This window comes from Mus pahari, chromosome 14 (genome assembly GCF_900095145.1).
Source record: "Mus pahari chromosome 14, PAHARI_EIJ_v1.1, whole genome shotgun sequence".
Lineage (NCBI taxonomy): Eukaryota > Metazoa > Chordata > Mammalia > Rodentia > Muridae > Mus > Mus pahari.
The window spans coordinates 18508583-18522977 of NC_034603.1; the positions used below are offsets into that span (position 1 = coordinate 18508583).

The 14395-nt window shown below is 49.8% G+C and overlaps 1 protein-coding gene across 1 annotated transcript in view; it reads right to left on the reverse strand.

The window, feature by feature from the left end:
• Positions 1–310: 310 nt before the first annotated feature.
• Positions 311–14395, reverse strand: part of Maml1 (mastermind like transcriptional coactivator 1) — a 36493-nt gene continuing 22408 nt past the window's right edge. Inside the window, exons 2-5 of the mRNA XM_021213407.2 lie at positions 10648–12036; positions 8388–8624; positions 6544–6640; positions 311–3510 (exon numbers count right to left, since the gene is read on the reverse strand). Coding sequence (XP_021069066.1) covers positions 2531–3510; positions 6544–6640; positions 8388–8624; positions 10648–12036 — 2703 coding nt within the window. The 3' untranslated portion in view covers positions 311–2530. The remainder of the gene's footprint in view (positions 3511–6543; positions 6641–8387; positions 8625–10647; positions 12037–14395) is intronic.

Consider the following 14395-nt stretch of genomic DNA (forward strand, 5'->3'; position numbering starts at 1 on the left):
TCTCATACTGGGTCCTAGTGGGCTCCTAATCATATTTTTCCAGTGCACCATTGCTTTGTATCGGCCCCAGCTCTCTAGTCCCACTTTGAATTCCTGGAGGCCTAGAATGTGTTCTGTTGCCCATCTGCCTTGTCTGACCACAGTGAGAGGACTCCTCTTTTGCAGCATGCCAGTGGCGCTCTCTGCCTTCATTGCCACCAGCAAGGGAGCCCCCACAAGACATGCAGGAAGAGAGCGAAGCTAAATCAGAGAAATTGACAGCTGTCAAATGTCCCACCAAAGTCAAACACACTTGTGATTTCCATACTAGTAAAATATTTTTATTATTTTTATAACACAAGGAAAGTAAAGATTTCTTTTTGGTGTATACCAGAGCTAAGGGAAGCAGAAAAAGGGGATTAATAGGACTTTTATGCACTTTTGATGATCATAAAAAGTTAACAATACCAACTGCTTGCCATAAAACTTATCATAGCTCCAAACACATATAAAGGATCAGTTTTAAAATCTATAAAAGTAAAAAATATACAGTTGGACGCTCTAACACTTATTCCATCTTCAATATAAAATTGTAAACATTTATTTACACAAAGCACATGTGTATAAGAGAGTCTGAGCACCCTTTTCTTCTTGAGTCATGGCTCTGAGAAGATGGGAGAGAGGAAGTGGGTCACCTCTTCCCAACCCCTCAAAGCCAGACTCATAAATAAAGCCATGGGCAGCTCTGGGCAGACCCCAAGAATCACATTTTATTGCTATGACACTGCAGCAAGTGAGCTGCCCACTGCCTGTGGCCAGCCTGGGCCTAAGGTAGAGTGCTGGGGCCAGCTGGTGTGGCCTGGGCAACGGAGGCAGGAGGTGGGCAGCTGTAGCAGGAGGCTGGAAGAAGAACGGGGATCCATCTCCAGCCCTTAGCCCTATTTTTGGTAGAGAACCCGCTGAAGTCACTCCCTTTCTTCCCCCTATAGTGGGAGAATCAGAGGGTGGCATCTTCACTGACTTTATGATTCACCTGCTTCTCTGAGAGCTGAACTGAGTTTCTGGGTGTGGGGGGGACATGGCAGGAGAAATGGCTATGAGGGACAAGGACCTGAGGGCACAGGTGCCCTCAGTGAGAAAGGCACTGCCGGTGCAAACTAGTCAGCAGTGTGCACACACGTTCTGACCCTCCAAGTGCAAAGGCTGCTCTTGGTTTTCCTTGGCTCAGTTCTTTACACTGGATGAAGTGTTCTAGGATCCCAGGACAGTGGGCGGAGCTGTGGTTTCTCTACAGACCAATGTGCACGGAAGTCACTTCAGCAAACACCTTTCCCTCCGCCATCCTGTTAAAGGTCTCACTCTGTGCTCATCATCTTGCTTGTGATAAAGACAAGTGCTCCCTTTTGGCTGTTAGCAGCCCACGCACCATATTCTATTCCATGGTTTCTCTGCTCAGACATGTCCATCAATAGAGAATCTACTTCAATCTTTAGCAAGGATGGGTTAGTGTTATAAAACCACTTTAAAAGTGCAAGTCATCGGCTGTGGGAGGAGCAGAAGTCTGGAGGGTAAAGAATAAAGTGATGCCTAGACGGCAGGCTGCCTGCAGCCTTCTTTCCCCAAGCCTGTGCTAGGCTCAGACTCCCTAAGGAGTTTGACTCTTTCTCTTCTAATGCAGTGAAGTCAGCCACTGTTTCTTGTTTTGGCTGGAAGAGGCCAGGAGTTAGAAGGGTCATGGGGATGATGTGGAGGAGGAAAGATGTATGTAAAACTGAATGGCACTTCTGTGTGTACATACAGGTTGTCAGAGTCATGCTGAACCTCCACCTTCAGCATTTAGCCATGCCAGGGCATGGAGGGGTTTCCGTGGGGGCCCAGTGTCCTCAAGAGTGAGTGGCAGCCAAGAAGTAGGAGGAGTTTTCAGGAGGGATCCTATCTGGACCACTAGATGTACCATCTGTGGCATCCTGATCATTTTGGCATCTGCAGTCACAGCCTGTACTGTGGCAGTGATTTCCAGTGACCATGAAAGCTGACAGAGGAGGAATAAAGAAGGCCTCGTCTCCTGAGGAAACCCTGGGTTCCCAGTGCCACTTACAATACAACCACCACCTGTCCTAATCTGCTTAAAAATCTTAAATTAAAAAAATTATGTCTATGCTATAAAATGCAAATAATCCTATTTAAAATTCCAACAGAAGTTTGTTCCCAGCCTTGAGGCAAGTGGGGAAATCTCAGGTAAAAACACGGCACATATTCTTGGCAAGCCTGGTATGGAGGGGCTCGTTTCCACTGGCTTTTTGGTCATCTGGGTAGGAAGCTATCTTTCAAACTTCTATCCTGTTATCCCAACCCTAGTTAGCGATGCCAATGTGCTGAGCCAGCCCAATGGGCCATCAGATACTGACAAGAGCTGGCCTCAGGTGGGGCTTAGGTTCTACTGGCCCAATTCTCTGGGCCATGGGCTTTTGGTCCAAAATAGTTGCTTTCTTGAATCTGAGAACAAAAATATTAAGATGACTAAACCCTGAAACCACCACAGTTGTCTCCGTTACTGTGACCCTAAAAGATCATCCAATTCATTGATCCACTCCTCAGAAGTCCTGTTCTTCAGCAGCGAGTCAATCAGGTCAGTGTGTCCAGCCACACTGGACAAACCACTGCTACCTGGCTGCCCGCTGTAGGCAAAGGGCAGCTCTTGGCCCATGGTCCTCACAGGGTAAGCCTGAGCACAGTGTAGCCCTGGCCGGCCGCTCATCTGGGAGGTGGGGCTCTGGCCAAAGGCCCCCAGCTCCGGCCCCGAAGAGCTTAAGCCAGGCAAGCCCTGCTGCGGGGTTGCCTGGGGAGGTGCAGATGCAGGGGCACTGTTCCGCTGCTGTGTGCTCACTGGGGGCAGCATGGGCCCTGCTGCACCTGCTGAACTCAGAGGCGCCATGGGCCTGCTGGGTATGGCTTGGGAGAACTGCTGGCCAGCTAGTTTCAGGTGGGCTTGCTGTATGTGGAAACTGGGAGCTGCAGTGAAGGGGCTCACACTGCTGTTCCCAGCTGTCTGACTGCTCAGGTTTGGCATTCCCTGATGCTGCCACGAGGCATTCTGGCTTCCCAGGGCTGCTGACACCCTTGGGACTTGTGGCTTTGTTAAACCAGGAGGCAGGGTTCCCTTACTGTGCTGCTGGGAAAGACTGGCACTCCCCAGAGAGTTCTGTCCATATGCAGCGGAGGTGGAGGTGTTCTGGCCCACGTTGGTCTGTCGTGGAATGTGGGCATGTGTGCTGGTGGCCTGTGGTGGGGGCTGGGCAACTATCTGGGCTAGGCCAGATGCCATGCCATAAAGGCTGTTCTGAGGCAAACTCTGGGACCCAGTAAACTGGGCCACTCCACGGTCCTGCTGGCCTGAGCTGGAGGGGAGAGAGGAGACAGGGGCATGTCCAGGGCCCATGGACATCAGAGTCCCAGGCTGAGGGAACACTCGGGGACAGCTGGAGTTGGATGGAGCCAAGTTGTTCATCCCAGGCACAGCAGCAGAAGGTCCTAGAAGAAAGAAAGTTCTAGCAGTCAAGTCAGCATTCACTTTTGTTTGTTTGTGTGTGCATATAGGTGCAGGTGCATCTGTGCCACAAGCGTGAGGGAGTCGGAGGACAACAGGCAGGGGTTAGTTCCTGTCTTAGTTAAAAGAGTTTCTACTGCTGTGGTAAACACCATGACCAAACCTGAGATGGGCTCTCGCTATGTAACTCTAGCTGTCCTGCAACTCACTGAGCAGACCAGGGTGGCTTCCGGCTCATAGAAATCCGCCCGCCTCTGCCTCCCAAGCGCTAGTGTTAAAGGTGTGCACCACCACACCCAGACGCAGGGAGTGAAGCAGAGGCCATAGCAGGATGCTGCCTACTCGTCTGTTTACCACGGCTTGCTCAGCTCTTACTCCCAGGACCACCAACCAGACCAGGGGTAGCAGTACCCACAAGGGCTGGGCCCTCCCACATTAATCACTAGTTAAGAAATGCCCCACAGGTTTGCCTATAGGCCAATCTTACCGAGGCATTTCTCAATTGAGCATCTCCCTCTTCCCAAATGTCATAAACTAGCCAGTACAGCTCCCTCCCCACACCAGGCAGGACTTAGGGATCACACTCAGGCCATCGGACTTAACCTGTTGAACTATCTTGCCATTCCTGACTATCATGGTCAACTGTCTCTGAGACCCAAGCTGCAGCTCCTCTTCCACGGGCATGAAAGTCAGAGCCCTCACACATCATGGGCACAGGAACAGGAACAGTACTCAAGACAATGGAGGGAGATCTAGAGGGAAAGCCAGCTGTCTCATCCATTTCTTTACCAAGTAGCCAACAAAGTTTTCTCAGCTGGGACTAGGGATTTCAAGACCAATGCCCCAGAACCTGTCTGTGGAAGCCAACGCCATCACATGGTGTGACAAGGTCACAGCTTGAGCAGCAGGTTTTAGGACTACACGGCTCTGAAGGCTTGGTGCCTACCATCTGGGGAAGTGTGGAGAACTGAATGTAGGGCTGAGGGAGAAGCTCAGTAGGCAGAACTCTTCCTGAGCATGCACAAGGCCTTGACTTCAGTCACCAGCAGCACAGAAGCACGTGTACACAAAGCACATACACGTGTTTGTACCCATGCAAATACACACACATGTAATACACATACACACAGAGGCATACACAAATGTGCCCCCACATGCAGGTTTGACAACATGAAAGTTTAGAGGGCATTCAGAACAGAGAAAAGGGACACCTGTGAAGGGACAGGTCAGGGACTGGGGTATGTCAAGAACAGGATGGTAAAGCCTGAGACTACAGCGTAGTTCTGCTGGGGTGTGGCTGCCAGTGACTCGATGAGGCAAGGTGCAGAGGGAGGGCTACAGCTGAAGACATCTCTCCTTCCTGTTGTTTATAATGTTAGGTGGTTGAGGGAGGCAGAAATCTAGCATGGAATTACCAGGTATTTACTGCGCACGAGTCTTCATCCTCAGCAAACTTACCATCTGCCCTTCTTGTGTGTGTGTGTGTGTGTGTGTGAGGTCTATACATGTGGAGGCTAAAGGCCGCCCTTAAACGTAGTCCCTCAGGAGCTGTCCTTTTCTGTGATAGGGTCTCACTGGCTTGAAGCTCACTGAGTAGGCCAGACTGACTGGCTTCAGGAATCTGTCCACTTCTGTTTATGTGGTACTGGGAAAACACGCACACACACACGCCCCACAGCCTCTGGCAATTTGTGTCCTCCTCCTTCCAAACACTTCATTGACTGAGGCCTCTCCAGGCCTCCTTTTATTTTTGAGACACAGTTTCACTGTAGAGAGCTGTGTACTGATCTGGACCTCCTGATTCTCCAGCCACTCTCTCCCAAGCACTGGGATTGTCACCATGTATGGCTGGAGCTTGCTGCCTATTGGTTCTGGTCTGAGCTTTGCCCAAGAATTTCATAAATTCATTGTTTTTAATAGCTGAGTAGTACTCCATTGTGTAAATGTACCACACGAGCTTTGCAGAGGATCCAAGTTTAGTCTTTAGCACCTGTGACAGGTGTCTCACATACCCCCAGCTCCACAGGGATCCAACAGCTCTGCCCTCCATAGGCACTTGTAGCACATGTGTGCATAACACCCATCAAAGGGAGACGTAATAAAAATAACTTTTAGGTAACAGTTGTGATGAAAAGGGGAGAGCTGAAAAGGACCACTTCCCTGTGGTAACAGCCCATGTCAATGCTGCATGGATGGAGTTGAGAACCCAGGCCAGGCACAGGCTCCCATGGCTCCATATTCCTAGCCAGTACACCAGACCGCCCCTAGACTCGTATCTGGCTGTGGTCTGTTTCTATGACACTTCACAGTGAGAGTTCACTAAGGAAGGCAAGGCCAGCATACACCTGACATGTGACTTGCAATCTCTACAGCTCAGAGGGGACATTGAGGCTCAGGTGCTTCCTCCCTTTTTTGTGACACCAGGGTGCACTAGAATACATCCTTCCATCTGGAAATGTTGGTTTTCTTTTAAAGACAAGATCCTTCAGATTCACTAAGAAGCTTAAGATGACCTTGAACTCGATTTTCCTGCCTCCACTTCCCAAGTGCTAGGATTACAGGCATGCACCACCACACCCAGCTTGCTGTTCTCCTAAGGATACAGAGAACTATTTTAATTAAGATTTATGCATAAAACAGGTCGTGGTGGTGCACGCCTTTAATCCCAGCTCTCAGGAGGCGGAGGCAGAAGGATGAATTCAAGGCCAGCCTGGTCTACAGATGAGTTCCAGGACAGACAAGACTATTACATAGAAAAATCCTGTTTAGCAACAAAACAAAGGCTTATACATAAGATGCCCTCTAACAGTAATAATTCTGTTTCAGATGGATATTTACCTGAGTATCCTTGTGGTCAACCCTGGAGACCTTCTTGTGCCACAAAGAAACTGAAAATCTAGCCCTCTCCTCCTAACCACAGCTTCAGCAAGCAAGTAAAGTTAGGAATTCCATCAGTACCACACACCATGAGCTGGCCTCCCCAGAGCTGCCTTCCCCCAACCTTCACCTCTCCTTACCTGTGAACTGTCCAACCTGCTGTGGGAAGGTGCTTTGTGTTGGGTCTTGGTACTGGGGGGGTGGGCGGGTCAGATGACGCTGAAACTGTTGCTTCTCCTACAAAGTGCCAAGAACAGAAACAAACAGTAAAACTCAGTGTTAAGTCTGAAGTCAAAACCAATGAGGAGAAACGCAAGGTGCACAAGCAAGCCTGTCACTTGCTCACAAGGTGCACAAGCAAGCGTGTCACTTGCTCACAGGCACCTGTGAGTGCAGGGAAGGCAAGTGACTGCTCATGGGTGCAGTGTTTGGGGTGGCACTGGTGTGTGTCAGAGGACTCTGGGTGTGGTCCTGCTTTCTTCCTTGTGCTGCCACAGGGTTTCTTTTGTTCAGTACTGAAGCCAGGCTTGCTGACCCAGGAGCATCAAGGGCATCTGTCCCTGCTTCCCATTTCCACGTAGGGTTACAGACTTGGACCATGCTTTACATGGGTCCCAGAGTTATGAACTCAGGGCCTCCGACTTGTGAGCCCCTCCCTGGCCTCTTCCCTCCTTTTGAGATACCACATCACTCTGTAGCCCAGACTGGCCTCAAACTTACTGTGTAGCTAAACATGAGGATGATTCTCCTGCATCTGCTTCCTGACAGCTAAGATTATAGGTGAGGGCTCCTGTCTTAATTAGAAGACATGGTTCAACCTCTCAAAGGCTCTCATGGTTGCCTGGGGTCTGCACTATGCCTGGTAACCCAGTGAGGGAAATGTGCATCGTGATCTCAGGACCTCAAGGGCAGCTCTACTTTATGCCATTTTTATTTATTTGTGTGTGTACAGATGTGTGCCATGGTGTGAAGTTCAGAGAGCAACTTGCTGGAGTCAGCCCTCTCCTGCCACCTTGTGGGACTCTGAGTCACACACACTTAGGTCACCACACCTGCACACAAGGACTTCTTAAGCTACCTCATTAGCCTTTTTTTTCCTTTAAGATTTATCTATAAAAAATTACTTATTGTATGTATATGAGCTGCCTTCAGACACACCAGAAGAGGGCATCAGATCCCATTACAGATGGTTGTGAGCCACCATGTGGTTGCTTGGAATTGAATTCAGGACCTCTGAAAGAGCAGTCAGTGCTCTTAACCACTGAGCCATCTCTCCAGTCCCTTCTTTAAGATTTAATATTAAAGGTTTTGTTGTTGTTTGATATAGTGTCTCACCATGTAGCTCAGGCTGGCCTCAAACTCAGAGATCTACCTGCTTCAACTCTTCAAGTGCTGGGATTAAAGGTGTGCATCACCATGACTGTCATTTTTTTTTTTTTTTTTTTTCGAGACAGGGTTTCTCCAGCTCTGGCTGTCCTGGAACTCACTCTGTCGACCAGGCTGGCCTCAGATTCAGAAATCCGCCTGCCTCTGCCTCCCGAGTGCTAGGATTAAAGGAGTACACCACCACTGCCTGGCTGACTGTCATATTCTTAAAAACATATTTTTTTGTGTGGGTTTATGTGTACCATTTGTCTAGAGGTGTCCACAGAGGTAAGAAATGGTGGTTAGATTCCTGGAACTGGAGTTATAGGCAATTGTGAACCATCTGATGTGGGAGTGCTGCGAACAGTCTAGCTGGTCCTAACTTCTTCAAACAAACAACGTGTGAATGTGTGCGTGAATGCTTGCTCTTGAGGTGTGCGTGCCACGGTGTGCTGTAGACTCACCCTTCACGTGTGTGTGAGTTTCAGGGATTGCACGCAGGCCATAGGCTGACCAGCACGTTAGCACTTTACCTGCTTCTATTGCTGGGCTGAAAAGGGGGTTTTAAAGGACACGGCACTGACACTGAGAGCAAACAAGCTCAAATGGTGCCTGTTACCTGCTCAGCCAGGAGGTGCTGCCTCTGCAGGAACTGCTGCTGCTGCTGCAGCTGCTGCTGCTGCTGCTCCCTCTGCTTCTGCTGGTCCAGGAGCAGCTGGTGCTGTTTCATCACAGCTGCCTGCTGCTGGCTGCTGAGGTATGGGGAGCTGCTGTGAGTGCTGGCCACAGACACACTAGGCTGGGTTCCCACACTGGCAGCTGGGGCGGGTACAGGGACACTGGAAGGGTTCTGCTCCTGTCAACAGAGATGAAGGGATACAAGTCAGGTAGTATGGGTCCAACCCTGATCAGGCCAGGTAAGCCGTCTTGTTCTCTTTTGTAACTCCAAGCCTCTGCGCTTCCCTGATTTTATAGTTTGGACATGAAATGTCCCTCATGTGTATGGAGGCATCTTTAAGTTTTAGCACTTGGGAGGCAGAGGCAAGTGGAACTCTGTGCGTTCCAGATCAGTCAGGGATACATAATGAGACCCTAACTCAAAATAGCAAACAACACTCCTTCCCCCAAACTCCAAGCCAACCAACCTATAACCTATAAAAAGCCTCATTAAAAAGAAAACAATAGGGCTGGAGAAATGGCTCAGTGGTTAAGAGACTGACTGCTCTTCCAGGAGCAGGGTTCAATTCCCAGCACCCACATGGTAGCTCACAACTATCCGTAACGCCAATCTTTGACACCCTTATGTAAGCAAAACACCAATGTACATAAAATAAAAATAAATTCTTTTTTAAAAGCCAAAAAACAATAATATCCTACAAATATCCTAACCTCCAACCAAAAAAAAAAAAAAAAAAAAAAAAAAGCAAAATAATGCTGTGTTGTTAGAGTGTAGACTTGGCTGATGGCTGCCTCCAGAGAGCTGAAACTGTTTTTGTGCTCACTTGTCTGTATGCATTTCTCTGGGAAGACACAGGTACTTTATAGTGTTTAGATTTTAACGTTTTTTTAATGTTTCTTTGTGCACCAGTGGTCAGCATCAAGTGACTTTCTTAATTGTTTCACCTCATTTTGTGAGAAAGGATCTCGTGACCCCAGAACTGCTCAGTGTGGTTAGACAGGCTGGCCTGTCTTAGGAGCACGTTCTGAGCACATTGTCCACCAGCTCCATACTCTGCCCTTCTTGAGTTCACGATTAAGCCGTGGAACTTAATACATCCATCCCCACCCCCTCATTTCTTTTTCTCCAAAACAAAACAAGCAAAGCCTCACACTGTAGTCCAGGCTGGCCTCAAACTTTCGACAATCTTGCCTCAGCTTCCCTGTGCTAGGATTACTGTGAACCACAACTGGTTTGTTGTTTTGTGACAGGGTCTCATTATATAGACAAGGCTGGTCTTGAACTCAGAGATTCCCCTTGCCTCTGACTCCTCAGAGAATGCAGGATTTAAGGTATGTACTGCCACATCAGGTTGTCTGTCTATCTAAAACACACATAAATACATTCTGCCTCTCTCTACATACACGCACACACACACACGCACACGCACACGCACACACACACACACACACACACACACACACGCGAGAATGATTTATTTATTTAATTATATGAGTGCTCTGTCTTCATGCACACCAGAAGAGAGAATCAGGTTCTGTTACAGATGGTTGTGAACTACCATATGGTTGCTGGGAACTGAACCCAGGACTTCTAGAACAGCCAGTCTTAATGGCTGAGCCACCTCTCCAGCCCCTTATTTTTATTTATTTTTTTGACAAGGACTTATGTAGTTGTTTGACATGAAAGAGACAACTATACTAAACTAGGTGATTTCTCAAATGTTTGGGTAGTTAAAGTCTAATTTATACTAAGGAATTTTTTCTTTCTAGACAAGGTTTCTCTGTGCAGCCCTGGCTGTCCTGGAACTTGCTTTGTAGACCAGCCTGGCCTCAAATTGCAAAAGATCCTCTACTTCTGCCTCCCAAGTGCTGGGATTAAAGGTTTCACCACCACTGCCTAGATACACTAAGGAATTTTACTCTGTTTTTATTAAGGATCAGTTCCAGTCATCTGTAATCTCAACACTTGGGAGGCAGAGGCACGGGGAATTGGGTTCAAGAGCAGCGTGGCTCCATAGCCAGTCAGGGACAAATGAACTGTGCCTCAAAACACGAACATCAGTCCTGCCCTGTGTTTTACATTTTCCACTTCAAAGGATGAAGGCAGCCGCTCCCACTGTCTCTTGCATGCTGACTTCTAGTTCACCTTGTGCCTTCACTAGTGCCGTGGCAGAGTGATGGAAAGTTAAGGTCCTACTCACCTGGCCAGGTGGAACCAATGACCGGAAGGGCATGTTCCCTGACTTTGGTTTCATCAGAAACAAGGAGTTCTGCTCATTGCTCAGATGGGGCAGCTGCTGGGGAAGATATGCCATCAAAGCTGGTTTGTTCTGGCCAGACCCAGGACCGCCTTGGCCACAGTCTGCTTTGTAGTGAGAAAGGGGTTTTGTGTTGCCGTAGTCTAGCACAGACCCTTGGTTATTCACGGGGTGACTCAGCAGGCTGGAGTGGCTAGGTTGGAGGTAGGGGCCTCCCGGCCGGGGAGAACTCTTGTTCACACCGGGCATCATGAGCAGTTTTGAGTTGGTAAAGTCTTGCTTGTAGCCTGAAGGGCTGGCAGGCTTCTCCATGGGATAAGGAACATCTAAGGGACTGTGGGAGGGCCCTGCCTGCTGCCATGTGGCCAGCTGGCCTGGGCCGGGCGCTGGGGCAGCTTGCTGGGGATTCTGCAGCATCTGCTCTCGCTTCTGCTTGGCAGCTATCTGCTGGAGCTGGTGAGCAGAGGACAGCTCCGAGGCCCCGCCTGGGCCCTGGCTAGGTAATACCACACTCGTGAGGGCTCTCTGTGCACTTTGAGCCTGGGCTGATGCCGGCATCAGGTTTGGACTGGAATTATCCACCCCAGGTTGACTAGTTGTGTGAAACAGAGTCTGAGAGCTCCCAAGGCTTGGAGAATCTGTGCCCACAGGGGCAGATGAGGGTCCTAGGAAGGTCTGGCCTGCAGACCCAGCCCTTACTTGTGGAGAACCTAACTGTTCCTGCTCAAAAGCTGCTGGAGAGAACTCAGTCTTAATATTAATGTCCTGGGCCAGGGGGGTTTGTGTGGCAGAGCCAGGAGGCTCTGGATCCTTCTTCTCCTCAAAGTCCTCAGTAAACAGGTCCTTCATGTCTTCGTCGGGCACTGACCTGTTGAGCTCTTCGATGAGCTCCTTCCACTCCTGCTCGTTAAGGTTGAGGTCAGGCATGAGGTTGCTCTGAGCTACGGAGCCTCCAGCCCCCGAGATCATGCATGGCAGGTCGTCCACTGGCTCCTGCTTGAGTTCTTTACTCAGGCTTAGAGGAAACGGCTCACTGGAGTTGCTGCCTCCATTCAGGTGGATGCCAGAGTCTGCCAGACACTTCTTATTGATGGGATCGAGCCCCAGGGAGTGCTTCCCAGCAGTCTGCAGGGTGTCTCCCCCAGCAGGCTTCTCGGGCTGGCCCAGGGGTGAGGCAGGAGGAAGCCCATTAGCAGACACACTGACCCCCAGAGGGGCCTCCCGGCGTGACTTCTTATGCCCAGGAAACAAGTCTCCATAGCCATTTGGTTGATCGCCATTCTGAGGGGAGGCAGCACTGTCAAGACTCCTCTTCACTGTATCATGAAGATGCTGGAAAACATTGGAACACAGACTTAGGAGTTGTGCCTTGTCTTAGGTCCCTTTGTTCCCAACAGTGACTCAAGCAGGACCTTGATTGCTCCCTGCACACCTCCCTGCCCTCTGCTTCCCCGTGCAGCACTGCCTCTGTCACTAGGTCTGGCCTGGCCAGTCAGAACTGGACATCTGAATTGCTATGGAAAGGTGAGCATTGCACAGGGCTTTGGCAGGACACAAGCTTGATGATGGCTGTTGTCATCTAGTTTGAGGGTGTGCAGGGAATCCTGTCTCTTGTTATACCTAAGACCCGCCAATGTCTTCAGCTGCCACCTCCAGCCCCCTGCCCTCCCCTGACTTCCCACCCCTAACCCATCCATTTCCCTTGTGCTTAGGCTGATTTAGCACGGACCCTATAACTTCCAACCAGAGCAGCGCTGGCTTGAATGAGAATGGCCCCATAGGCTTCTGTATTAGTCCACTTAATGGAACTGTTTGGGGACGATTAGGAGCCTCAGTGGAGGAGGTAAGACATTTGAACCTCTGTGGTTTCAAAACCCCACAGTGGGAACAGTCTTGCTCTTTCTCTATGTGAAATCTGTGGATCATATGTGAACCCTTGGGTACTGCTGCAGCACCATGTCTGCCACCATATCACTTCCCATGATGGTCCTAGACTAACCCTCTGAATCTGTAAGTAAGCCCCAACTGAATGCTTTCTTTTGCCTTGGTCATGGTGTCTCCTCACAGCAAGAGAATAGTGACTAAGACAAGAATGCTGACTACAGTTTTTCTTCCTCAGGTAGTAGCAGTGTCGGCCACAATAATCCTATGTCCACCTAACTGCCCATTTCTTATCCTTATCAAAGCCACATGTTCCCTCCATGGTGTATGCTTCTGCATGTACCACATGAGCTGGATTGTATTTTTCAGCTCTTGTCCTACTTAACATCTATTTATTATGTGTGTGGGGGGGTATGTATACAGGCCACAGTGTGTCTGTGGGGGGGGCATGTATACAGGCCACATTGTGTCTGTGGGGGGGGCATGTATACAGGCCACATTGTGGGGGAGGTATGCATACAGACCACAGTGTGTGTGTGTGGGGGGCATGCATACAGACCACAGTGTGTGTGTGGGGGGACATGCATACAGACCACAGTGTATGTGTGGGGCATGTATACAGGCCACAGTGTGTGTATGTGTGGGGGGGCATGCATACAGACCACAGTGTATGTGTGGGGCATGTATACAGGCCACAGTGTGTGTGTGGGGGGGCATGCATACAGACCACAGTATGTGTGTGTGGGGGGAATGCATACAGACCACAGTATATGTGTGTGTGTGGGGCATGTATACAGACCACAGTGGGGGGGGGGCATGTATACAGACCATGATGTGTATGGGGGGCATGCATACAGACCACAGTGTGTGTGTGTGTGTGGGGGAATGCATACAGACCACAGTATATGTGTGTGTGGGGGGCATGTATACAGACCACAGTGTGGGGGGGGCATGTATACAGACCACAGTGTGTGTGGGGGGCATGCATACAGACCACAGTGTGTGTGGGGGGGGCATGCATACAGACCACAGTGTGTGTGTGGGGGCATGCATACAGACCACAGTGTGTGTGGGGGGCATGCATACAGGCCATGGTTCTCCCTTTCACTATGGCCTGAAATTTGGTGGTCAGGTTTGGGGGTGAGTCTTAACCCACTGAGCCATCTCACCAGTTACCCCAGCACCTCCTAAGGAGCTTCTGATTAGTTGCCCCATTAGCAACCTCACAAACACTGCCACTCCTAGAAAGTCTGTCACTGGACTCGATCATGTCTGCTCTGGCACCCTCATTTTCTTTGTGACTAGCTTTACTCTGCTAGCCTTACTAAGAGTTTACTTGGGCCAGGCAGTGGTGGTGCATGCCTTTAATCCCAGCACTTGGAAGAAAGGGCCAGCCTGGTCTACAGAGTGAGTTCCAGGACAGCCAGGGCTACACAGAGAAACCCTGTCTTGAAACCCGCCACCCCCCCTCCCCAAAAGTTTACTTGGATTTGAGTGCTGTGAGGACTGACTATAAAGGCAAAGTCATTGCACTTAATGCCTTCCAGTCTCCTGAGAGCACAGAGCAAACTGGACATTGCTCTAGAATAAGGCAAATGTCCCACGCATGCCACAGAATAAGCTCCCTAAGAGTTGGGGGTGGGAATTCCATGATGAGAATGGCCAGAGTGTGGCTCCCTCCCTCCCTCCCAGACCTGGCCTTCAGCTCTAAGCCCCTCCTTCCCTATGCTCACATTTACTAAGTTATCCTTACCCCTCACCCCCCAGTACCGAATCCACCTCCCACTACTTCTGAGCACATGAAGTGTGA